Source organism: Melozone crissalis, unplaced genomic scaffold (assembly GCF_028551555.1).
Source record: "Melozone crissalis strain CALT ecotype California unplaced genomic scaffold, PUWL_Pcris_2 ptg000029l_1, whole genome shotgun sequence".
NCBI classification, from domain to species: Eukaryota; Metazoa; Chordata; class Aves; order Passeriformes; family Passerellidae; genus Melozone; species Melozone crissalis.
In genome coordinates, this window is record NW_026535807.1 from 8,889,491 (window position 1) to 8,913,213 (window position 23,723).

The following is a 23,723-nucleotide window of genomic DNA, read 5'->3' on the forward strand; positions in this document are numbered from 1 at the left end:
ATGGCGGCGGCGGAGGCGCGGGCCGAGGGGCCCCCGCTGCCCGGCCCGCCGGGGGGCCGCCCGCGGCCCGTCTGCTCCCGGCCCTACTTCCTCGTCCTCATGGTCTTCGCGCACCTCTACGTCCTCAACGTCCTGGGGCTGCTGCTCTTCGTGCACCTCAGCGCCGGCGAGCCCGGCGGGCCGCCCGCCGCCCCCCCGCCGCCGCCGCCGCCGCCCGCCCGCGCCCTCCCGCGCCTCGAGGGCATCAAGGCAAGGCCGCGACCGGGGGCCGGGACCGGGGCCGCCGAGCGCCGGGCGCTGACCGCTGCTCTCCCCGCAGGTGGGCCACACGCAGCGGGTGGAGCTGGTGCCCGGCAGGGCCCACGCCGTGCGCACCCTCAGCCTCAAGCCGCTCCTGTTCGGTGAGTACCGGCCCCGCCGGGGCAGCGCTGCCGGACCCGGGCACGCCGGTACCGGGGGTTTCCGCCCTGCCGGCGGGGCGGGGGCTGCGTGCGTGTCTGACACCGCCGCTGCCTTACACCCACCCGGGGGAACATGACTCCCCGCGTGTCGGCATCACCGCCCGGGGCTGCTGCTCCTCGGGGCTGCGCTAAACAGAGTGTGGTATCCTTCAAGGTATGTTAATATTGATGCAAAATTGGCAGAGGTTACGTGTTCTGGATGGCCCACTTTGAAGAATTTGGAAGATTAACCTTTCCAGGTTTTTCAGGTTTCTGTAAAATACTACGAATAGGCAGCAGATCGCTGGCAAGAACTTTGAAGAAGCTGCTCAATACAAGGAAAGGACAAACTTTTGTTAATAAATTATTAAAACAATTTAGTATTGATGCTTCAGCACTGAGGAAATTTGATAGATTTAAATTCTTCCACCATTTTGTGTCCTGTTCTAGATTTATCTCTATTTTTGGCTTCTCTGATACACAACCACACAACATCTGCCTTTCAGATATTTTTAAATCTTCTTTACCTTTCTGTGATGCTTTGCTGTCACTGGTCAAGTCTCACTAATTGAACTCTGTGTTCTGGAAAGTCACTGACAACATGCTAAATAATTTGAGGGGGAGGAGTCAATCATTACAAAATTCCTACTATTGCAAAGTCAGAGAAAACCTGTTATTTCTGAAAAGAGCATAGAGAATCTTTCAGGTGCTTTCTCAATAAAATAAATAGAGGGATTTTTTCTGATTCTAAATCAATCATACACACTGAAAACCTCACCATGAATTTCTTAGTGGATTTCTGTCTGACATTCACGAAACAGACACACCAACCTGGAGCTGATAACCCCACAGCATCACAAAACTGGTGTCATTACCAGAACCACAGTCTGAGGCAATTGCTCTGGTTTTCACTCAGCATAACTCCTGTTTCCTCTTTCCCTGCCTTTCCAGTACCACTGAAGTGAGACAGTTGGTCCTGGCTCCCAAGGAAGGTGCTGAAGATGATAAAAGGCAGGTTTGTTCTAGCAGCAGTAATCCTGCAGTTTTTAGCTTCTTGTTCCAGCACCTCCATTGGTTTTGAGGGATGCTTTGCTCCCTGAGGATGCCATCACAGACAGTGACAGACATTCTCCATTTGAGATGCCATGAGTCTGTTCTCCTTTGTCCTCTGATAAGGAGTCCCTTATTTAGAAACTGCAAGTTGCAAGACAATTCTTATCTCCTGGATGAACCTGCCAGGAGCCAGCTCTGGCTTTAAAAGACTTCCAGAGACTTCTCTATCTATGCAAGCAGTACCAATGTCATTCAAGTAGTTTAAAAAAACTAATTCATTGTATCTCTGTTACTTAAATTAGTAGAAGTGTGTCTTTAATTTGGTTGTGTTTGGTGATTGCAGAAACCATTAGCAAAGACTCTTGAGTTTCTGGGGATTTAACACAAAATGCTGCAGCGTACAAGAGCCAATTTAAGCAAACAGGAAAGTGCCTGATCTGTCATCTTAGCTTTCAGCAGAGCAGGCTGCAGTGGGACCACAGCAGCAGACACTCAGGAATGATTTAATGTGTTCTCTGGGCTTCAGAGCATGGGCTGGGCACCGTAGGGGAACTTTAGGTTTGGTTTTTAGTGGTGGGTAAGTCACATCTGCATGGAACCCAAGCATATTTTATAGAGCTATGAAAAAATCCCTGCCCTATTTTCCTCCCTCTGGCTACAAGGCATCGTTTCTAAAGCTTGTAAATCAGACCATCTGTGCAGTTTTCAGTTGGGAAACTCTCGTAATCAAATAACCCTACTAATGGAAAACAAATCAGACAAAGCCTTTTCAACCTTCAGAGCTTTTATGTGTTTTGTTTTCCAAACGCAGTCTGTTCAGAAGATACTGCCGTTGCAGGGACCACCTGACAGCAGAATCAGTGGATTGGGCAGCAGTTTCTAAGACAAGACAGTGGAGAGGAATAAAAATAGGAAATTTGACTGTGTTTTTCTTCTGAGCCTCGGGGAAGAGGAGTAAGCACTGCACAAATATCAGGGCGCAGCTGAATTGCACTGTGTGTGTCTGAGCACTCATTCCAGCCCGCACCAGTGAGAGGAGGAGCCCTCAGGGTTGCTGGTGTGCCCTGTGAACACAGGGACAATGTGTGTGTGTGCCCTGTGAACACGGGGACAGTGTGTGTGTGTGCCCTGTGAACACAGGGACAATGTGTGTGTGTGCCTGTGAACACGGGGACAGTGTGTGTGTGTGCCTGTGAACATGGGGACAGTGTGTGTGTGTGTCCTGTGAACACGGGGACAGTGTGTGTGTGTGCCTGTGAACATGGGGACAGTGTGTGTGTGTGCTCTGTGAACACGGGGACAGTGTGTGTGTGTGCCCTGTGAACACAGGGACAATGTGTGTGTGTGCCTGTGAACACGGGGACAGTGTGTGTGTGTGCCTGTGAACATGGGGACAATGTGTGTGTGTGCCTGTGAACATGGGGACAGTGTGTGTGTGTGCCCTGTGAACACGGGGACAATGTGTGTGTGTGTGCCCTGTGAACACGGGGAGGCGATGTGTCCCCAGCAGACCGATGTGTCCCCAAGCAGACTGGCTGTCTCTGCACAGCGTCACCAGCAGGGCAGAAAGCATTCCTCCCAAAGGCTGGTTTTTCCACTTGTTTTGGTTTTTTATTTCAGCCATTGGTTTCAACCAATATAGAAAACTTTCCATGGACGGTGCTTTGTTAGGCTGTAGAAATCCCACTTGTTTCCTCATTTGGGGGTTTGCTGTTTTCTGCTCTGTGGTCTGGAGCACAGTGTGTGCCCCTGCAGGGAGTGACAGTCCTGCTTGAGTGAGATAGCTGCAGAGAGACTGAGTTTTCCCATATTTTTCCCATATTTTCTATCTTCCTTATGTACAGATGGAAGGCCAGGCAGCTGTGAAAGGTTTCTCCCCTGCTCCCATATCAAAACTGCAATATCCTACTGTGCTTGGGCTGGAAATCACCTCCCAATCCCGAGCAAAGCTGCTGTTCACACCAGAGCAGAGCTTTGAACAGCTGATGTCTCACTCGTGCTCTGCTTTTCTCAAGGTTCTTGTGATATCCCCAGTTACCAGAATCTTCTGATCCACACTGAATTTCTGATGTTGAAAAACAGTTTTTTTCCTGTTATGTAGAAACTCTCAGCTGTCTGCTCTGTGCCTTTCCTGCTTGAGAATGATTGTTTCTTTTTGCTTGTGTGGGTGCTCATCTGCTCTCAGTGCAGGAAGCTGAAGGGACAGCCTGACTCAAGAGCAGAGTTCAGCATGCAGTTTTTAAAGGGCTGGGCATAGCCAGGGTGGGTTCCTCTCCCCATTAATTTACCTCAGACTGTTCAAGAGTAAAATATTTGCTCCATTACATAACAAAGTATCATTTCACAGTCAGGGACACTTTCATGTAATCTCTGGACAGAAAATAAGCAGGCACTTGGACAGCATCAATGTCTCGGGGTCAAATAATGAATCTGAATAATGAGAACTAGATAATGAGAACTAGAAGGAACTGTTATTAAAGGTTTCTTCTAGTTTGTCCTCACCTGCATAGTTTTGTTGTGATGTTGGATCCTATGCAAAGCTGAACATAGCACATCCTGGATCTACAGAGCATTGTGAGAGGAACATGTTAAACCTGCATCCTTAAGCTCTGTCTTGGTAAAACAGGGATCTAGTGAAGCCCTATCTGTGCACTATGACTGCTTCAAATCACCTAGAAATATCACTGTACATCTCCAAAACACCACCTGCCAGGGAAAGGAGTTTTCTAGCCATAGGGAGGGGAGCAGTTTCTTGTTGCTGTAGCTGAGCTTTTTCAGACCTTCCATCCCACCTGTTCGGGGCAGCGGTGATGCTTCCACCTCCTCACTGCCTGGTGCAGGTTCCTGTTCCTCTTCTGCCAGGCATAGGCCTTGTTCACCACCACTTTGTCACTCTGCACGTCACCACTGACAACGAAGACCCCTGCCTGGGTGCCTCGCATGATGTTGTGGGCGCAGGTGGCATCTATGTCCAGCCACTGCTGGAGCCTGGCAGGGATTTCAGTTCTGAGCAGCGGGCCGTGCTTCAGCACCTCCACTTTGGAGGGGTCCAGGTCGAAGTCTGAGATGGTGGTGGTGGTGTTCCTCCTCAGGATTCGGATTTTCACTGCTGCAGGGGTTGGAAAAAGAGCTGTGAGTTCTGTTTACTCTTCATAGCTCTCTCCTACTTCAAGACATGGAGCCAGCCCAAGGCTTCTCTGCTGTCTCTGTAGTGTGGGGAAGTATCTGTCCAAGCTTTTCCAATTGCAGTGAACTTCTAAAAGTTCTCATTTGAGGTTAGTCTCCAGTGCTGAACACTGTTCTTAGAATCACAGAATTATTTAGGTTGGAAAGTACCTCAGAGATCAAGTTCAACCACTGACCCAGCACTGCCCAGTTCACCACTAAACCATGTCCTCAAGTGCCCACAACCACATGTCTTTCAAATACCTTCAGGGGTGGTGACTCAAGCCCTTCCCTGGGCAGCCTGTTCCAATGCTTGATAATTTGTTTGGTGAAGAAATTTTTCCTATTACCCAATCTGAACCTCTCCATTGCAACTTGAAGCAGTTTCCTCTTGTTACTTGGGAGAAAAGGCCTCCTTCTCCTTCTCAATCCATGTCCCTTCTAAGAGCAGCAAAGGTGTATCAGTGGCAAAGATATACCACTGCAGAAACCCTGGAGGAATCATGGGCACAAGCAAGCAGATGCATCAGTCCTGGTCTTGTGCAAATTACTTTTCTCTGAGCAGGGATTTCAGGAAGTTACATGACTGACAGCTGCTCAGGATTTGTAACCTTTCTTACTGAAAAATATCTTTATTTTTCTGTATGTGTGCCTGAATTCAGGACAGTATCTTGAAAACTTTCTGCCATGTGATTGAGCAGCACCAGTGCTGCTGCTTGCTTGGGCTAGGAGCGGGAGAGTCACAATGCTAGAACAACACTATTAAAGTTTGAAATAGCTGGCATGGAATTTGCTAAAGATTCTTATAGGCATTGATTGAAATGTTTGTCTGCAAGGGAAAACCAGAGTACTGCTTGTTTTTAGCACTCACAGACCAAAACCAAACCAGAGCCCACAGAAATAAATCAGATCTTCACTTTCAGTGCTGCCAGGAGCTGGGTCCTCCTGGAACCTCACAGGTAAGGTGGATACTGAAAATCCCTGGGATCTGCTGTAAAAGTTGCAGTTTCTCCAAGTCAGTGTGTTATGGCAAAGCTATTTTCTGTCCATGGCACTGCTTGGCTGCTGGAGGGAGTGGTGGCAGTTGAGAGAAAAAGGAGTGTACTCACCAAAATCATTTGCACAGAGGCTTTCCAGGATCTCCCTGGCAGTGCTGGCCTCCTCAAGCTCACAGTCCTGGCAGCTGGCTCGGGGCACTGCTGCAACACAAATGAGGTTATAACACCCTTGTCAAGCTTCACTGGAAAAGGCACAATGAAATTTTGGGATCTGCAAGTGGTGGCTTGCTGTTTCTTAGTGATGCTTCTTCCTGAGCTACCCAGGCCCTGGAGAGGTACCTCAGACAGGCAAGGTGGGAAATGTTAGACTCTCCTTCCTGTGAAGGCAAACACTGCTTGTCAGTGCTTTGTTCAGGCTTGTGTGTGTTGCTACATGTTAAAGCAGCAGTGAAAATGCGTAGTGAAGATCTCCTAATTTGGATGAAACAGCAAAACCAGTGGTATGGCCGGACTCCATCCAGTGATGCTGAAATGATGTTGAAATGTCTGTTCTCCCCTTAACTGCTCTTGAATCTCCCCCAGTGTTCATCAGGATCTGGGTGTTAATTGAGTCCTTCAGACAGACTTTTTTCCAGTGTAACTCATGTCTGCAGAGGCTCATGTCCCTTCATGGTGTTTCCAATGTTTAGAGAGAAGGCTTACAATTTCTTTTTGCATGCTTTTAAGCCCTAGACATAGCTGAAAGATCTGGGCTGCAGCTCCATAGCTGCACTGGAAGCACATCTCACTCACTGCTGGGAGTCTGCACTCCATGAGCTCTCCCACTGTGCCTGGGCTGGAGGCTTTGCAGCCTTTCCTCCCCCCTGCCCCAAACCCTGCGGGGTCTGATGGCACCCAGGGAGAGAATGAATAGAGCAGAGAGAGGAACAAGCCACAGCCAATGTTATGCTAATTTTCTATACACGGTTCCCAGAGAGAACAAAACTAGAATCTGTATTTTTTTTTAAATACAGCTTAAAACCAGAAATATGCAGAATAGAAACAAATATGCAGAATAGAAACAAGTCATAGGATCATCCTTTTGAGCTTTCAGTGTTATATATGGGAAAATACATGAAGCAAAAAACCTCTTACTTCTCCTGCTTGAGGAATTTTCATCCACGGACACTGCTGCAATGCACAGCTCATGGTCTGCAGGGAACTTGTTGCAGTTGAGGATTTCGGGCCAGGGGTAGCCGTAACAAGCCATGACGGGCGCGCAGCTTCTCTTGACGGCCTCGCAGAGGCTGCGGCAGGGGAAGATGAGCCTGGGGAGGGGATGGCATTCGGATGAGCCTGGGGAGGGGATGGGCATTCAGGTGAGCCTGGGGAGGGGATGGGCATTCAGGTGAGCCTGGGGAGGGGATGGGCATTCAGCGCCTCCGTGTGCCTGCCCGGGGGCTGAGGGTCGAGCCCTAACACCGCTGCTGCTGCACAGGGCTGTGAGAAGGGTTAGCAGGCAGTGTGGGGATCTTTGACTTTTTTTTTTTTTTTTGAACATTCATGTCCAGGAGGCAAGCAAGGAATTTTTGAGGACAAGAGGGATAGGGCAAGCTGCCAGGAGCCCTCCACCTTATGGGTCTTCTCTAGTTGTGCAAAGACTGCTTATCTTTAAAGGCACCTGATTAAACACCAAATTTCCTTAGCAGCTCTGTACTTTGAGAGCTGTACCTCAAAACTGGGGATTTCTTTCTGCTGCTGGAACTGTTGGGAAACTGAGAACCATATGTTCAGGGCAGGAGCTGGGGTGAGGGGCTGCACAGGAGATGGGAGGTGGAGCTGGTGTGTGCCAGCAGCCACTGCAGTGTATGAGGGGCTGGCCAGGGCATATGGCAGCAGTGCCTGGGGTGAGAGAGCAGAACCCAAGGAGGGAACATATTTCTGCTCCTGTGATGTGAAATGCTCATGTTTTGCTTTCAGAAGGATGATCCCTGCTGAGTAATCCAATTGTCCCTTGCCGAGAGCAGCAGCACTGCTTGTTGGGGACTGCACAGATCACATCGAATGCATTTTCTCTCGGGAGGCACACGGAGTCGTGCTCCTGCAGGGAGTTACCTGTTACACTGAAATAACTCATAAAAGCATCTTACCTGTCCAAACAGATGGGTGCAAAGAGGGAGCAGAGGAAAATCCTAGCGTCTGGGTGGCACTCCCTGGCTAGCAGGGGCAGCCAGCTGGAAGACTGCTGGATGACTTCTGTCATGGTCTCATGCTCCAGCAGGTTGGGGATCCTCATGTCGGAGTAGCCGATGTCATAGCAGAGGGCCATGCTCTGGGGGATGGGCATGCAGCTGGAGGATCTCCTCAGGTAGCTCCCCCGGGCACCTGGAGAGCCCCAGAGCAGCAGGCGGGCCAGGACACCCAGCAGCCACGGGCCACCCAAGCTCCAGGGGTGCCTGCCAAGGGACCTGACCATGCTTGGAGCAAGTGAACCAACAGCACACCCTGCACTGAGCTGCTCCTGCCTGTGGAATGCCTTTTATAGCCTACCAGCCACCTCTTTGTCAATCCATCCTCATTAAGTGCGGCCCTTTCAGAGCCCTCATGGGGAAGACAATGCTCCAATTTTCATTTGCCAGAGGCCCCGATTGTTTGTATTTTAGCAGGGGTTTGGCTTAGATCAGCAGGTGTGGAAATGAGGGCAGTTGGGGAGGGGTGAATGACTTGGCCCATGTGTCTTGGGGCTCTTTCAGCCAAGATTGAATCTCTGTTTGACACCAGTGCTCCAACCCATCCCCTTTCTCTTGCTCCAGGATTAGTCATTATTTCATAAACCGTAATGTTTTCCTCTCTTTTGTTTTTTGTAAAAGCAATCAAGTGTTGCTTAAAGTCAATTAGGAGGCATTTGTTTAGCTGGATCTATTGTTGAGCAGGCAGGGAGATAGGATGGTCTCACAGCCACAAGTTAACTGTTTGGGAGAGCTGGGGGCAGAGAGGAACTAATTTGCAGCTGTGGAGCCAAGTTGTTTGCAGACAGATTTGGCAGCACTCAGCTGGAAACCCCCTCACCTTGCAAGCTGCATGACCACACACTTTCCAGTTAACAGAATTCCTGCTTCATTCTGAAATCCCCTTACTGCCACTGAAGAATGGAGTTGTCCTTCCTCCAGCATGTAATTAAGGTTCTGTCAGCCATCATTATTGTAGCCCAGTTTGGGGAACCTGAAATACTGGGGGTGTTGGTTGCCAGTGCACATGGTTCATGTGGACCTGGTGCTGTGCCATGAGGTTCAAACTGGTCAGTAGAAGCTCCAGCTCTGAAGCATCCTCTGGCACAAGGACCCTGTGCTGCCTGTGGCAGAAATTGTTTCCTTGGAGTGTGTTATGGATACAGCTGGCTGCATTGTGTTCCTGGGGCTTCCCAGGAACAGCTCATTTTCTACAGGGCTGGTTCTGGTCTGTGCTTAGCAGGAAGCCAACTGCTTATTGACAGCTTGAGCCGATAGGGTTGATTTCAGGTCATGAAAGTAATTAATTTTCCCCTCCATTTGAGGACTGCTGCTGTAGTTGATCTATAACATGTCCTTGGCACATACCTGCAGGAGCTCTAGGGAGCTGCAATTTGGAGAGCAGGACCTTGGGTCTAGGAGCACTTAACCTGTCCTGTATGGGTGGTTTTCCTTTCCCTTTTCAAAAGTCTCAGCAGCTCATACCAGGGTCACCATAGCTGTGACAGACAGCAGCCAGGAGGATCCTCTGAACCTCCTGGGCCACAGTGTAACTGTGCTCTGGAATGGGACCTTGCCAGTGCTGTCCAAGTGCATGCCCAGTGTACCAAGCAGCTAGAAGTCTCCTAGCCTCATGGCCGTCAGTGGATTTTTCTGCACTTTAATTTGCTTGGGATTGTGGAATTGCCAGTTCGCTGCTGGGTTTGTGCTGCAAAGGAAAGCTGGAGATACCTGGGTATGGAGTTTGGCATCATCCACATTCAGTATTTTCCTCTTTAACATTGCATTTGAAGACCATTTTTAGTGGGAGACTCAAGAGAATGAGTGGGAGTAAGTTAGAATTTTTCCCCTTTCTGTTTGAGTTGTATAATAGAGCACTGTGCCATGTTCCCCTGAAAGGGATTTGGTTTTGTGCAAAGTGCCTTCCTCCCCACATGAGAGCGAGGAAGTCTGGAACCCTGGCCATCACCACCGCCCACTGTAATGATTTTTGGCCTCCCTTCCTGTAAAGCAGCAGTTCCCAGACTGTGATCCACATGGCACCTTTGAAATGGTAATATGCAGAGATATGCAGGTGTTTGTTCACTCCTTTGTCCATTGTGGTATCTGTGAGAGAGTTTAAGGGCTTGACCCCAGGATCCAAGCATTCAGGAACTGCTGCTATAAAAATACTTGCCTCCAGCAGCTCAGGTGTGTGGTGTATGCTCTTTGAGAGCCCTTTTGCTAGAAGGGTGGATGTTTTTAAAAGTCCCAAACTTAGTTCCTAAATTTTCCCCCTACCTATTTTGATTTGTTTCCTGAGAGTCCTGCTACCAGCATGGGATCCCACTGTAACAGTTCCTCAGTCTCTGTTCCTGCTCACACTTTTGCTGCAGAAATCCCTGACTTCCTGACAGAGGAGGAGTGCAAGCTCATTGTCCATCTGGCAAAGCTAAAGGGACTACAGAAGAGCCAGATTCTACCAACAGAGGACTATGAGGAAGCCATGGAAATGATTGAAATCAGCCAGATGGACATTTTCAATCTGCTGGATCACAATCAGGACGGGCAGCTGCAGCTCAAAGAGGTAGAGTGTGGGCAGACTGGGGAAGGTGTGCTGGAGACCCTCTGGCACATCCCCTCATCAGATGCTCTCTTGGTTACTCATGTGCTTGGGTGGGGCCAGAGCCCAGAATGTACCAATCACAATTTGCTTCATTTTAATGCCTCAGAATTTGTGCTGGCCTTCAGAATGGAAGTTTCTGGGCAATGTGCAGCAGCTGTCATGCTATTGGGAGGCAGCAACAGTCCTTGGCAGGACATGTGTGATGTGAATATGCTGGATAAAATGTTCCTGTGCTGTGGGTTGTTGCCTCTTGCTGTGTGTGTCCTGGGAAGTGAGTTTGTCACGCAGGCTGCTTTGTGGGGAACTCACTGTGTGAATTCACAAGCCCCAGCAAAGCCACCCCTATAGATGAGCCAAGGACAATAATAAGCCTCCTGTCCACAGCTCTTCAGCACCCTTGCCCTGTATGGCAGGATGCATCAGGGCAGGTACTGACAGTTCAAGCGTGTCCCTCCTCAGGCTCCCATTCCAGGTGAAGCTGGGAGTCTGAACCATCCTGTGCACCATGAGTGCTGTGGAGTATGGGGAGCTGTGCCAGTGACAGCCCAGGGCAAGGCTCCTTTCTCTCAAGGTCAGAGCCTGCTGAGAGCTGTTCAGGCTTCTGTATCTCTCTGTACATGTTGAAGGGAAGAATTTTGTTCCAAGCCCTTACCTTGGACAAGTAAAAGCATTCACTCATCAATATTATCATCAATAGCTTTACTTTCCCTTCAAGAGAAGGCTGTGCTCTCTCCACCCCAGGGCTGGTTAACCAAGTTCCAGCAGTCATTTGCCATGACCTAAACTGGAAATAACAGCACTCATCAGCAACACTTTCTGCCAGATGATTCTCACTGCAATCGTCTTTCTGCAGAAATGTGCTGATGCCTGTCTGGCTGATGTGCTGTGGAAGAGATCCCACCAGGCCTCCCACAGGGAATCTGTAGGGTCTCAGGAGTGCAAGAAACCAGTGGGTTTTTTTGATCCATTTATGAATTTCAGGTGTTGACCCATACCCGACTTGGAAACGGCAGGTGGATGACCCCTGAGAACATCCGGGAGATGTACACAGCAGTCAAAGCTGATCCTGATGGGAATGGTAAGAGCAGCTCCGTGGGAATCCCTTCACCCTCAGCACCTTGGACACCTTGCACAGCCATATGGGGGAGAGCAAGACCTGTGTCCCTGCCCAGGCCTTTTTTTCTGGCTGAATTCTTTGAAGGGAAGTAGCCCTGCCCTAGACACCTTCTCAGGGAAGTACATGCAGGGTAACCCCCTTACTGCAGCACTCCTGCATCACCACTCTAGTGGCTAACTGGTCCCACTGCCTGGGCTTGGATCTTGCTGGAGCAGGACCAGACCACAACTCTGCACTCCCTTTCCCCTGTCAGACCTGCCTTGGTTCATGCCCTGCTGTAACAGGATCTTAGGATCTTCTGATACAGAGCTTTTGTTACCTGGAATGCAGGTGTTCAGACACACATTGTATGCTCCCCCGTTTTCAGGGAGACTTTCACAGCAGGCCAAGAGGCCCATGTCACTGTGAGGGGAGAGTGGAATAAGTGGAGCTGGGGGTGATCTTGTCTGTCAGCCTTTGGGGCTGGCCCCCCTTTCTGCCACTGCAACCTCTCTGTATTCCATGAGGCCACTTCTGCCCCTCCTGCCCCCGGCCTCCCAAGGGCTCCTGCTGGTCCGGACATACACTCTAACCTCTGCTGCTCTAATTAGAGTGGCCTCAATTAAGCAGCACTCCATTTCCTAATCAAATTAAGTGAATGCACAGTCTCTTCCAGTGACCTGGCATTGAGAGCTGCCCAGGAGGAGCTGCTTTGGAGTTGAAGCAGTAGCAGTGTGAAAGCATAAATATCCGGAGGGCACCCTGTGCAACTCTCCTCCAGGCTGGTGGCATTCTTGGCATGGGTCTGACTGAGTCCTCAGTGGCTTTTCCACCATTCTGGACATTAACAAATGAAAGGTCCTGTTAAAGGGCTATTGGCAGGACCTTGCTTCCAGTGTGCTGCTTCCCTCTGTTGTTAGATTGGTACATGACACTGAGAGACCAGGTCACAACCTGGATGTGGCACTGCATCATCAAAGACTGTGGGGAGTCAGGGGAAGTGCAGACAGTGAGACACTAGGAATAATGACAGTGGATCGTTTGGTCATGACCTGAGGATGTGGCACATGAGGAACTGTCCCTGACTTACCCTTGTGGCTGGTCCTTCCTCCTGCCAGGGGGTGCTCATGGCCAGGGAGCAGAGCTGGCACCCAGCAGCACTGGGTTTGCTGCCTGAGTGAGCTCCTCTCCCAGCCCATGGTGTGTGCAGCCAGCCCAGGGCAGTGCACTGCTTGCTGCTATCAGGGACCTGTGCAAGGCTTCCCTTCTCCAGAAGGAGGAAACAACAAACGTGAGGATTTTCCTGAAGCTGAGAAAGAGTCCACCTCTTGCTGATTCCAGCTGAGTGCAAACAAGAAATACCTGTTTCAGGAGAAACTGCTTTATACCTCTTGCTTTTCTGTTATTTCTATTTACGCAAGACCATACTGTCATGCATTCCTCATTTATGTTTTGCAGTTACACAAATGCAAGAGAATGTACTGCTTGTTTTGGGTTTGGGTTTTTCTTAATTACCCTGCAAGATCATATAGAAAATGTGGTCTGAGGTCCCACTCTGTCCTTAAACATGTTGATTTAAATATCTAAATAATAAGCCTTGAGACATTGGGTAGCACGGATTATCTTGCGCATATCAGAACTGTAGTGTCTGTTTCTCTCTTTTGATATATTGATTTGTGGGTTTCAGGCGCTTTTTTAAGTTTAAAACGGTGTTTTGCCTGTCCCAGTTCTGACCCTGCACAGTTCACTGTGGCAGGTTGCTCTGTGTCCCCTGCTGCAGGCAGGAGCACTGCTGTAGCCCATGATCAGGGGCAGGAGGGGGGCAGCCTGTGCCGCACAGTGAGCCCTGACTGGGTCTGTGTGAGGAAGGCAGTTTCTGCAGTGCCCTCAGCTGGTGGTTCTCCGAGTACAGGATGCAAGAACTGTTACCTGCACCAGAGTCAGGTGGCCTTTCCTGTGTTCCCATAGGTGTGCTAAGTTTGGAGGAGTTCAAGCAGTTGAATATCCGTGATTTCCACAAGTACATGGGAAGCCAGAAAGTGAAGATGAGCGACTTGGTGCGCAACAGCCAGCACACCTGGCTGTACCAGGGCGAGGGGGCACACCAGGTCATGAGAGCCATTCGGCAAAGGTAAGGGCCGGGGAGCTGAGGGGAGGCTGGGTTTGGGTAGGCACAAGCATCACCTGTGTGCTGGGAGAGGCAGTGGCAGTTGCTAATATTCACACTTCCTAATTGTGTGAAAAGTCCTTGGAGTATAAAGAGCAATGAACACAGACACAAAATGGAGAGAGGAGGTTTTCATTAGAAGAAGAATTTGCATTGTCCTGTGGAAAGGGAAAAAGAAAAAATCGAGCCTTTCAGCATCTCCATTCACTTTTGGGAACAGCCCTATAAAACCAGGGAGATTTGGCAGTATATGAAATCATTCATTCTAATTAGTAACTGAGCTTACTGGGAGAAACTGCCCGGTTCCAATGCTGTCTGGGTGCCAGCAGTTACTGTCATTTGCTTTAGTTACTCATGCATTTCACTGAAATCTGTCTTTGCTGTTCAGAGCTGACTTTTTAAAAAGCACGACTTCACCTTAAATTAGTCAAGGTAGTTTAATCCTCCAAGCACACATATTGTAGGGCAGATGGGAGAACCTCTTACCTTTCCCTTCATCTCAGATTTGGTACTGGGAAGAGCTGAAGCCCAGCACAAAGGCCAGATCATGTAGCTGTAGTGAGTTTCAGATAATTGGCTGAAGACTCACTTGTTCTTGTGGTGCTGGTCCTCACCCAGAGCGTGGGTGGGTAAAATCTGTCCTGAGGCCTGAAAAACAGCTGTTGGCCTCTCCTTTTCTTCAGTGCATTCCAGTGGGAAAATGGGGTCACATATTGCCTTGATTAGAGCAGACTGTGGCTGTCACCTTCTCTGTGCCAGCTAGCCAGCACACACAGGCATCGGCATTCTGCTCGCACGCTCTGCAGTTGGCCACTGTCAGGAGGATGTGGAGGAGGTTGTTGGTCCTCCTGGGACCAGGCAGCGCCTGCAGGGGCTTTGCCATCCTGCCCAGGTGCCACATTGTCCTTGCACCTGCCCCAAGGGCTTCACCAGTCCGGATTCTCAGAGCTCTGAGTGTTCTTTGGCAGGTCTCAAGACGTACCTGCTTGCCTTGGGGATGATCTCAGATGTAGCAGTGGAAAAATCCCAGAGCAGGAGGGCTCCGGTCTCCTTGATCACTTCCAGTGCCCCTCTGCCCTGGGGGAGGCTGCTGCAAAGGCAACAGGGAAAGGTGAGTTAGGTGACAAGACTGTTCCTAGAGCTAGTCTCTCGTTCACTCTCAGCAGGAGTCCTGTGCTTTGCTGACTGTCCCTGAGGTCTGTAGGTGGTGTGCAGGAGTCCAGAGAAGTGATGAGATGGCACATGAAGGCTCCAGGGACATGCACAGAAGGGATCTTGCTGAGCAAGCAAAGTCTTCCTGAGAGCAGTCCTGCTAGACATGCTGCCTTCAGTTTTGTTTTGGTTTTTTATTAACCTTGATGAGGGTTTTCTGAGCCGATGCTGATGGTCCAACAGATGAGTAAGGACCTGGCTGTCTCTTGGCATGCTCGCTGCAGCCCATCCGTCTCTCCGGTCTTTTGGGAAGGGGGTTCTCTTTCTCTGGGTTTATTCACTGCTTGGGAGTAGTGGCTGCCTGGGGTGAGGGTGGCTTTGCACTCAGCAGCTCTGCTCTTCCCCAGGGTAATGCGCCTCACTCGCTTGCCCCCCGAGATCGTGGAGCACAGCGAGCCCCTGCAGGTTGTGCGCTACGACCAGGGAGGGCACTACCACGCCCACATGGACAGCGGCCCCGTGTTCCCCGAGACTGCCTGCAGCCACACCAAGCTTGTTGCCAATGAAAGCGCTCCCTTTGAGACCTCCTGCCGGTAAGCTCTGCCCTGAGCACCTTTGACAAGGGCTGTGAGGAGCCATTTCACCTCACCTCATCTCGCCTGGGACTCAGTGCTCGGGTTGTGGGCTTACAAACCAGCTCAGGACATCACAGGCATGAAGGGGTTTTAAAGGGGATGGGGGCAAATCCCACCTGGGTCCATGCAAGGAAGGTGGAGTGGATGGGCCTGCCCCAGCAGAGCCTACAAGCACACTCATTACTCTGGGCAGGGGTTTTCTTTGTTGTCCTTGTGTTACTCTTGGAGAAAAGCTGATGGTGTAAATCATGTGCAGTGTGATGTCTTGGAGGAGCCACTTTATTTATGGTGGAGCAGCTTGGCATGGGGAGCTCCTGTGCATCTCCTCCTGCTCCAGGTGTGTCTCCTGACAGTCTCTGTCTTGCAGGTATGTGACCGTGCTGTTCTACCTGAACAACGTGACTGGGGGAGGTGAAACAGTCTTTCCTATTGCTGATAACAGGACCTACGAAGAGATGGTAAATGAACCTCCCTATGTGTTACCCCTGGGGATTCTGAGTCCCTCTTGGAATGTCTTTATTCATTGTGGCTGCAGAAGGGGTCTGGTGTGTTAGGTTGGTGTGCATTAGCATTTGCAGCTAGAGCATTGGGGAGACCATGTTCCACTTACAGTCTTTTTCCTCTGAGGACAGGGGAGGAGGCACAGAGCTTTGACAGCTCAGCTCTCCCTGCTCAGAGGTGTGAGGTGTCAGGTAAAGTGTTAAGAAATGGCAGCTGCTCAGAAATGGGTTATGAACCTCCTGGGGCCTGAAACTGGCTGCTCCAGGTGGGTTATGAAAGCTCCTGCATCAACCTTAAGCTATCCTGTGGAACACTCAGACAAGGGTGAGGGGCAGGGGTATCCCAGTGCGTGTGCCTTGTTCCAGCCCTGTTTGTGACATCTTCCCTGTGGTTTCTGTCCAGTCTTTGATCCAGAACGACATTGACCTGCGAGATACTCGGAAAAACTGTGACAAGGGCAATTTGCGAGTGAAACCTCAGCAAGGCACTGCTGTCTTCTGGTACAACTACCTGTCAGATGGAGAAGGTACAGGCTCACTTCAAAACTGGGCTCCTGGGAGGGGTGGGATTGCAGTAGGTGACAGCCATCATCTCCTTGCTGCAGCTGGGAGCTCAAAGAGCAGCCAGAAAAAGGGTGGTAGCTGCCTGCTAGTGGGAACTGTAGAGTCTTTTTGTCAACAGCTGAGTAGGAGCTTCCTGACTCTGAAAGGCCTTTGTTTACAGGCAGTAGGTCAGTGGCTCCTGATGTCTTTGGGGGACGGGACTAGCTAGCAAACAAAGACCTTGGCTGCACTCGCCATCACCAGCTGCCTTCCATCCCACTGTGCAAGCTGAAACTCCTGCTGGAACTTGGTCTGCAATTCAGAATGTGTCACTGATGTGGTGTTGCCCAAAGGGGTGGGGAGGGGAGGTAGACAAAGGCACGACCATCAGCTCTGCAGCATGAGGACACATGGGCCACCCCATGCCATGCTTGGGGCCAGTGCCTGCTTTGTAGCTCAGCCACAGCCCCACAATGTGTCCTTGGGCTGTTTTTGTCATGAAGCGCAGTGTGGTTTTCCCTGACACGCTGGGAATGAACATGAATCTTCAGGGCTGCTGGTGAGTTTGGCTCCAGAGGGTTTCCATGGCAGATTTTGAGCTTTGGTTGGAGGAAGGAGTGTAATGCCCCAGGTCCCCTGAGAGCAGCCCATGTTTCCATCTCTAGAAAATCCACAGAGGAGGTCACAAGACCAGTGTTTGGCGTGTTGGGTGATAATAGCAAGAATTGTCGCTCTCCTACTAGAAGAGCCCTGTTGTGTTTTTACGAGCAATTTGTTCCTAAATGGAAAGTGGCTGCTGATGTAAGTCTGCCACAGAAAAATGATAGGATCATTGTAAACAGATCATTTAAGACTGCTGAAATGCAATCTCTAAAATGGCTGCAAGCCTCTGGCTTCCTCAGGCTTTTTAGTGGCAGAACCCATCTCTTCTATGCCAGCCTTCCTTTTTCCAAGAGAGCTGAGAAAGACAGGCTGTGATCCGGATTGTGAGAGCCACGTGTGCTGAGTGGAGAGATGGAGGCAGTGGGCATTTTGCACTCAGGGAGCTTGCCCTGATGAACTCCTTGTAGGCGCTAGGGTAAGATGGCACTAAGATGGAGGGATGCAAGGAAAAGTAACTGCTGGAAGATGTATCTGAGCTCAAATCCAAGCAGGTAGTGCAGGCAGGAGAGACAGCATCGGTGTTTGCTGGCCGTGTGTTCCTGTGTGGTCCCAGCTGTGTCTGCCTTCCTGTGCCACCGTCTAACGGGGCTCTTCTCCGCAGGCTGGGTAGGGGAGCTGGACGACTTCGCTCTGCACGGGGGCTGCCTGGTCACCCAAGGCACCAAGTGGATTGCCAACAACTGGATCAACGTGGACCCCAACCGCCGGCGGCAGCAGCAGTTCCAGCAGGAGATGGAGCGCTTAGCGGGGTCCGAGGCGGGGCCCGGGGCCGGAGCCCCGGGGGAGTGGACAGTGGACAAGGCCTACAGCGGGGTGCACCTGGAGCTGTAGCGGCGGCAATGCCGCGCGTGCCCTTTTCCCGCGCAGCGCGGGGGGGCGGAGCCGGAGCCGAGTGCGCGGCGGGGCCGCGTCGCGCGCCAATAAAGCGTGAGAGACACGGGCGGCGCCTCCGCGTGCTCGGGGCGGGGCGGCGGGACCGGCCAATGGGCGGAGGAGGGGGCGGGGGCGGGGTTGGTGCGACCAAGATGGAGTCGGTGGCTCTGGTGGCCCCGGTGACCGCGCTGGAGTTCGCGGGGGATGTGCTGCTGGCAGGTGAGCGCCGGGACCGGACCGGGGCGGGCGGCGGGGCCAGCGGCAGCTGCTGACGCGGTGTCCCGCAGGTACAGGCCCGGAGGTGGTGGCGTTTCGGCTGAGCGGCGGCGGGCCGGCGGCGGCGGCGGGCCGGCGGAGCGTGCTGCGTGAGGCCAGCGTGCAGGGGCTGCGGACCGAGCCGGGGCCCGGGCCGGCGGCGCGAGTAGCGGTGTTCGGCGGGCGCTGGCTGGCAGTGCTGGCGGTGCGGCGCGGCGGAGCGGGCGCTGGGTCGCTGCTGGCGGCGTGCGGCGGCGGGGCCGCGCGCGAGCTCCGGACGCGGGTGTGGGAGGCGCGGTGGGCGGCGGGCGGACGGCTGGCGCTGGCGCTGGGCGGCGGGACCGTGGCGCTCTACGAGTGGTGGGGCGGCGGGCGCTGGCTGCGGCAGGCGAGCTGTGGCGGGGCCGGGGCGCTGCGCTGCGCCGTTCTGGCGGGGGTGAGCTGGGGGCGGCTGGCGCTGGCGGCCGGCACGGCGATGGGGAACGTGGTGGTGTGGCGGGCGGCGGCGGCCGAGGCCCCGCACCGTCAGCTGCGCGGGCACCGGGGCGCGGTGCTGGCGCTCTGCTACGCGGCGTCGCGGGGACTGCTCGCCTCCGCCTCCGAAGACCGCAGCGTGCGGCTGTGGGCCGTGGGCGAGTTGGGCGGCGGGGACGGGGCCGGTACCTGCCTGCTGGTGTGCTACGGGCACGGGGCGCGAGTGGCCGCCGTGGTGCTGCGGGGGCCGCTCCCGGTCAGCGCCGGGGAGGACGGCGCCTGCCTAGAGTGGGGCGGCGGCGGCACCGTGCGGCGGGCGCGGCGCGGGCACCGCGGGGCCCTGCGCGCCCTGGCCCTGCGCCCCGCCGGCGGCCGCCTGGCCACGGGCGGCGACGACGGCGGCGTCCGGCTGTGGCAGCCCCGGCGGGAGGCTACTGCGGCGATCCCTGCGGTTGCAGCGCTGGGGGCCCGGGAGCGGCCGCGGGCCGTGCTGCTGGTGGGGCCGCAGCGGGTGCTGGTGCTGGACGAGGCGGGCGGGCTGGCGGCATTCGAGGTGGCTCAGGGTTGCTGGACGCCGGTGCTGCACCCCGCCGCCAGCGGGCCCCGCGCCGTGCTGGCGGCCGCCCCGCTGCACGGATGGGACGAGACGCTCTGCGCCGTGGCCGGCGGCGACGGGCGCCTCCTCGTTTTCGCCTTGAGCCGCCCCGGGGCCGCCACCGAGCTCACGCTGTTCGAGGGGGCCGTGCACGGGCTGAGCTGGGCTCTCCGTCCTGGGCTGCTCCCCGACACCGCTGCTGCTCTTCTGGCCTCTGGTCCCGACGGGGAGATGCTCTGGCTGGATGTCACCCACCGCCCCGGGCAGGCTCCCTGGGTGCGGCTCATGGGTCGGTACCTGCTGCCCCCCTGCAAGCAGCGCTGGCACACCTGTGCCGCCTTCTTGCCCCAGGAAGGGCTCCTGGTCTGTGGGGACCGCCGGGGCTCCCTCCTCCTCTTTCCTTGCAGCAGCTCCTCGGGGTGGGCTGCAGAAAGCAACAGCATTGTCAATGGTGGCACTGACCCCGTTGTTGAGGACTCCAGCAATGAGCTGGAGCCCTCTTGCTTTTTGCACAAAGACGCTCTTCCTCTTGAGTCCCCGCTGTCAGTGCTCTTTGGACTCCACGGGAAGACAGGAGTTACCTCGGTGACCATCCACAAGGGCTACATTTACAGCACGGGCCGGGATGGTGTCTACCGCCAGCTCCACCTGAGGGACCAGCAGCTGGAGGTCCTGCAGAAGCACAGGCCCTGCAAAGGGCTGCAATGGATTGAGGAGCTGCACTTCACCTCGGATGGGGACCTGCTTGTGCTGGGCTTTCACGCTGACAACTTCGTGGTGTGGAGCAGCAGGACCGGCGAGAACATGCACTGCATCCCCTGCGGGGGCGGGCACCGCTCCTGGAGCTACTGCAGCAGCCCCTCGGCCGAGGTGTTTGCCTTTATCAAGTCTGGGGATGTGATGCTGTACCACCGTGAGGCCGAGCCCTGCGAGCAGCAGGTGCTGCTGGAATCCCTGCACGGGCGGGAGATCACCTGCGTGCGGCGCCTGGGGGCCCTGCAGGTGCCCGGCCGTGCCACCGTTAACGTGTTTGTCACCGGCAGTGAGGACACCACGACCTGCATCCTGGTGCTCAGTGGGAACTCTCGGGCAGCTGTGCCCCTTGCCCGCCTCAGTGACCACATTTCCAGTGTGAGGACGTTGGCGTTCGCCATGGGACCTGGAGATGAGGGTCTTGGTGATGAGGGCTTGTCTGCCCTGCTCTTCTCTGCAGGTGGCCGTGCACAGATCGAGTGCTACCGGCTGCTGTGCACTGGGGACACGGCGGCTCAGAGTGCTGTGGCCTGCCAGGTCATGCACGTGGCCTCCCACCGGCTGGACAAGCACTGGGAGAAGAAGAAGAACAGGCACAAGCTTGTCAAGATGGACCCAGAGACGAGGTGATGATCAGGGACTGCCCAAGGCAGGATTAGTAGTGATCACAGTGTGGGAGGGTGTTGGAAGCTGCAGGGGCCTCCACTGGAATACCTGCTCTGTGCAGCTGCAGGTTCAGACAGGGCCAGCGTGGCTTCGTGTGTGATTCCTGGTGTACAGTGTCCTGTGGGTCTCAAGGGGCTTTTGGTGTTAGGGAAAGGCTCAGGGCTGCTCTCCTGGGCCACCCACCTCCATGGGGCCACAGAGGTGTTGGTGAATGTTGTGTCTTTGCTGCAGGTACATGTCCCTGTCAGTTGTGCCTGGGACGAGCACCAAGCAGCTGCCAACACCCTGGAAATTCCTGGCTGCTGCCTGCAGCGATGGATCAGTCCGGTGAGGAGCCATCATGGGGCCTGGCAGGGAGAATGGAGCTGGTGATGGCAGCAGAGCAGGCTCAAAACAGGAGGCTGCTGCCATGGGATGTGGCCTGCTCTGAGCTGGCCATAAGACAGGGCATGGTGAGAAATGGGGCAGTGGAGCCAGAAGCTCCTACTCTCCCACAGCCAACTGGCCTCTGCTCCATTACAGGATCTTTGGGCTGCTGGAGGCTGCTCGGAAGTTGGTGCTGGTGGCAGAGTCATTTCACCACCAGCGCTGTGTGCTGAAGGTGGAAGCGTTCCTGCACACAGGGGCAGGAGGAGAGAGGTGAGCCCTGAATGCTGGGCTGCAGTCGATGGGCTCTGGGGAGAAATGTCTGTCCTTGCAGAGTGCTGGCAGCTCAGCAGGCAGAGGGAAGGGAGAAGTTAATCCCTGGGGGCTGCTCTGCCACTCCCACGGTCCAGTGGGGACCCCCAGGGCTGCAGCCAGAGACTCCCTCTACACCCCCCATTCTAGGAGGCACCTCCTGTGCAGCGCAGCCACTGATGGCAGCATTGCCTTTTGGGACATCACCGGCCCCATCACGGATGCAGCAGACGCCCTGCACCAAGGAGAGGGAGAGATGCAGCCCCTGGGTGAGTGCTGCTGCCCAGCAGCTCTTGTGCTCCCTCTGACAAGGTGAGCATTGCTCTCCTGACCCAGCCGTGTTCCCAGCCCTGGAGGCCCCGCTGGTCACGGTCATGGCGCACAGCTGCGGCGTCAACAGCCTCCACATCCGAGAGACGCCCGAGGGACGGTACCTGGTGGCCAGCGGCAGCGACGATGGCTCCATCCACGTCTGCCTGCTGGAGGTAGCCCTGGGCGGGGCTGAGGGCACGGCAGGGACCTGCCTGCAGGTCCTGGAGCGGGTGTGCAGGCCCTGTGCCCACGCTGCCCACGTGACGGGGATCCGCGTGCTGCGGCCAGACCTGCTGCTCTCGGCCTCGGTGGACCAGCGCCTGACGCTGTGGAACCGCTGCCCAGGAGAGCTGGTGCCCCTCAGCACCACCTTCTTCCACGTGCCTGACTTAGCTGAGCTCGACTGCTGGGAGGTGGAGGAGGCTGGGGGTGAGCTGTGCTACTACTGCGTGCTCTGTGGGCAGGGCCTGGAGATGCTGTGTGGCACAGCCTGCTCCAAACCTCCTCCACAAGAGGCTCCTCACTAATGGGGCAGGTGTGTGACACACCCAGATCCCTGCCTGCATTCGGAGGGCACCCTGCACTTGGGCTTTGCCCATCACTGTGGTCCCTGCCTCCAGCCTGCACACTTGTGTGTCTTGTCCTGAGGGGAGAGGCATACTTGGCTCCTTCAGGCACATGCCATGGTTGTGGTGCATGAGGCCAGTGGTCTCTGGAAGAAGGCAGATGTGATCCCTCCAGACAAGCCTAGGGCTTCCCCATGCAGTAAGGAAGTGGGGCTGTTAGCCCCTGCTGCCCAAGAGCAGCTCTTCCTCTGCAAGGTGTGAAGGACCAATGTCAGCTTTCCAGTCTTGGTCTCGGAGAGGAACCTTGCTTGGGAGGGCACTGAGGATATGGCCCAGCCCTGGGAGCTTGAGAGCAGCAGGAGGCCAGGAAGGGTCAGGGACTGGTGTGACACATGGTGGGCTGCAGCCTTGTGTGTCCACAGACAAAGTGTGACAGTCTTGACCCTGCAGAGCTGAAATCCACAGGGACACTGATCCTCCACAGCAGCACCCTTGTGGCATGGGGTGGGAGTGGCTGGGCTGCCCACAAATACCAACCCCCTCAGGCCAAGTGGGTTTTTCCTGCATAGCAGCAGGATCCAGAACAGTCAGACCAAAGAAAAGAAGGAAGGTCAGACACATAGAAGGGTTGTCCAGCAACAAGTGTATTGGACTCCAATACTGGGGCCTGGCTCAGAGCCCAACAGGAGCCAGGAGCCTCAGGAGCTCCCTGCCAGCACGGAGCGCCTTTCAATAAAAAGTTTTGAGGGAAGTGAAGTTGGCATTTGTCTGTCTTTGTGGTGACTGGTCCCTGCTGCCACCTCCCCAGTACTCCCAGCCCATCTTTCTGGGGTGCCATGGGAGCCCTTTTCCCTTCTGCTGGTGTGGATGTGGGGGGCATCCATGTGCCACAGTGGACAGAGCTGCAGAGAGCACAGACCAATCCCCAAACACCATGGGAAGGGAAATGCCTCCATGGGGCTGAACTGTGCCTTGCCTGCCCCTGGAGCAGCCCTTGCCCTGCCAGGACAGTGTGCCCTGTTCTCTCCCCCAGCGTGTGGTGTGTAGGTGACTGTCACACCATGGTCCAGCTCTTCAGGGGTGGCTCAGATCTGGCTGAGGGGAGGGAGGTGCAGGGTTGCCAGGGCGCTGTGGAACACATCCCTCACTGCTCCCAACAGCTGGAGGCGAGCAAACATCTGGTCAAAGAGATGAGGGAAGGGCTCCTGCAGGGAGAAAGGCAGCTTGGCCAAACTGCCCCTTGGCAGGCTGGCCCAGCAGGCACTGCTGCCTGTGCTCCCTTGGAGGATGGGACAGAGGCCATCACACTCCTGGCACCATTCCCCAC

At 54.3% G+C, this 23,723-nt stretch overlaps 5 protein-coding genes across 5 annotated transcripts in view; 3 read left to right on the forward strand and 2 right to left on the reverse strand.

Moving 5' to 3' along the window:
* Positions 1–18,130, forward strand: P4HTM (prolyl 4-hydroxylase, transmembrane). Its single transcript, XM_054280754.1, has 9 exons — positions 1–249; positions 320–401; positions 10,239–10,429; positions 11,450–11,546; positions 13,533–13,695; positions 15,291–15,476; positions 15,886–15,976; positions 16,422–16,545; positions 17,826–18,130. Exons 1-9 carry the CDS (start codon positions 1–3, stop codon positions 18,053–18,055), a joined length of 1,413 nt encoding a protein of 470 aa, XP_054136729.1. The 3' UTR covers positions 18,056–18,130.
* On the reverse strand, positions 3,908–10,232 carry LOC128939666 (secreted frizzled-related protein 5-like). The gene is made up of 4 exons (XM_054280775.1): positions 7,786–10,232; positions 6,791–6,963; positions 5,768–5,857; positions 3,908–4,602 (listed from the first exon to the last, which is right to left on the reverse strand). The coding sequence occupies exons 1-4, from the start codon at positions 8,109–8,111 to the stop codon at positions 4,268–4,270; spliced, it is 924 nt and encodes a 307-aa protein (XP_054136750.1). The 5' UTR covers positions 8,112–10,232; the 3' UTR covers positions 3,908–4,267.
* Positions 18,064–23,008, forward strand: WDR6 (WD repeat domain 6). Its single transcript, XM_054281198.1, has 6 exons — positions 18,064–18,316; positions 18,385–20,800; positions 21,072–21,167; positions 21,363–21,479; positions 21,669–21,787; positions 21,867–23,008. Exons 1-6 carry the CDS (start codon positions 18,064–18,066, stop codon positions 22,355–22,357), a joined length of 3,492 nt encoding a protein of 1,163 aa, XP_054137173.1. The 3' UTR covers positions 22,358–23,008.
* The window catches only part of NDUFAF3 (NADH:ubiquinone oxidoreductase complex assembly factor 3), a 13,327-nt gene continuing 7,963 nt past the window's right edge, over positions 18,360–23,723 (forward strand). The window contains exon 1 of the mRNA XM_054280772.1: positions 18,360–18,384. The gene's annotated coding sequence lies outside the window, so the exon portion shown is untranslated. The remainder of the gene's footprint in view (positions 18,385–23,723) is intronic.
* The window catches only part of DALRD3 (DALR anticodon binding domain containing 3), a 4,023-nt gene continuing 3,310 nt past the window's right edge, over positions 23,011–23,723 (reverse strand). The window contains 1 exon segment of the mRNA XM_054280751.1: positions 23,011–23,601. Within this exon segment, the coding sequence (XP_054136726.1) occupies positions 23,482–23,601 (120 nt within the window). The 3' untranslated portion in view covers positions 23,011–23,481.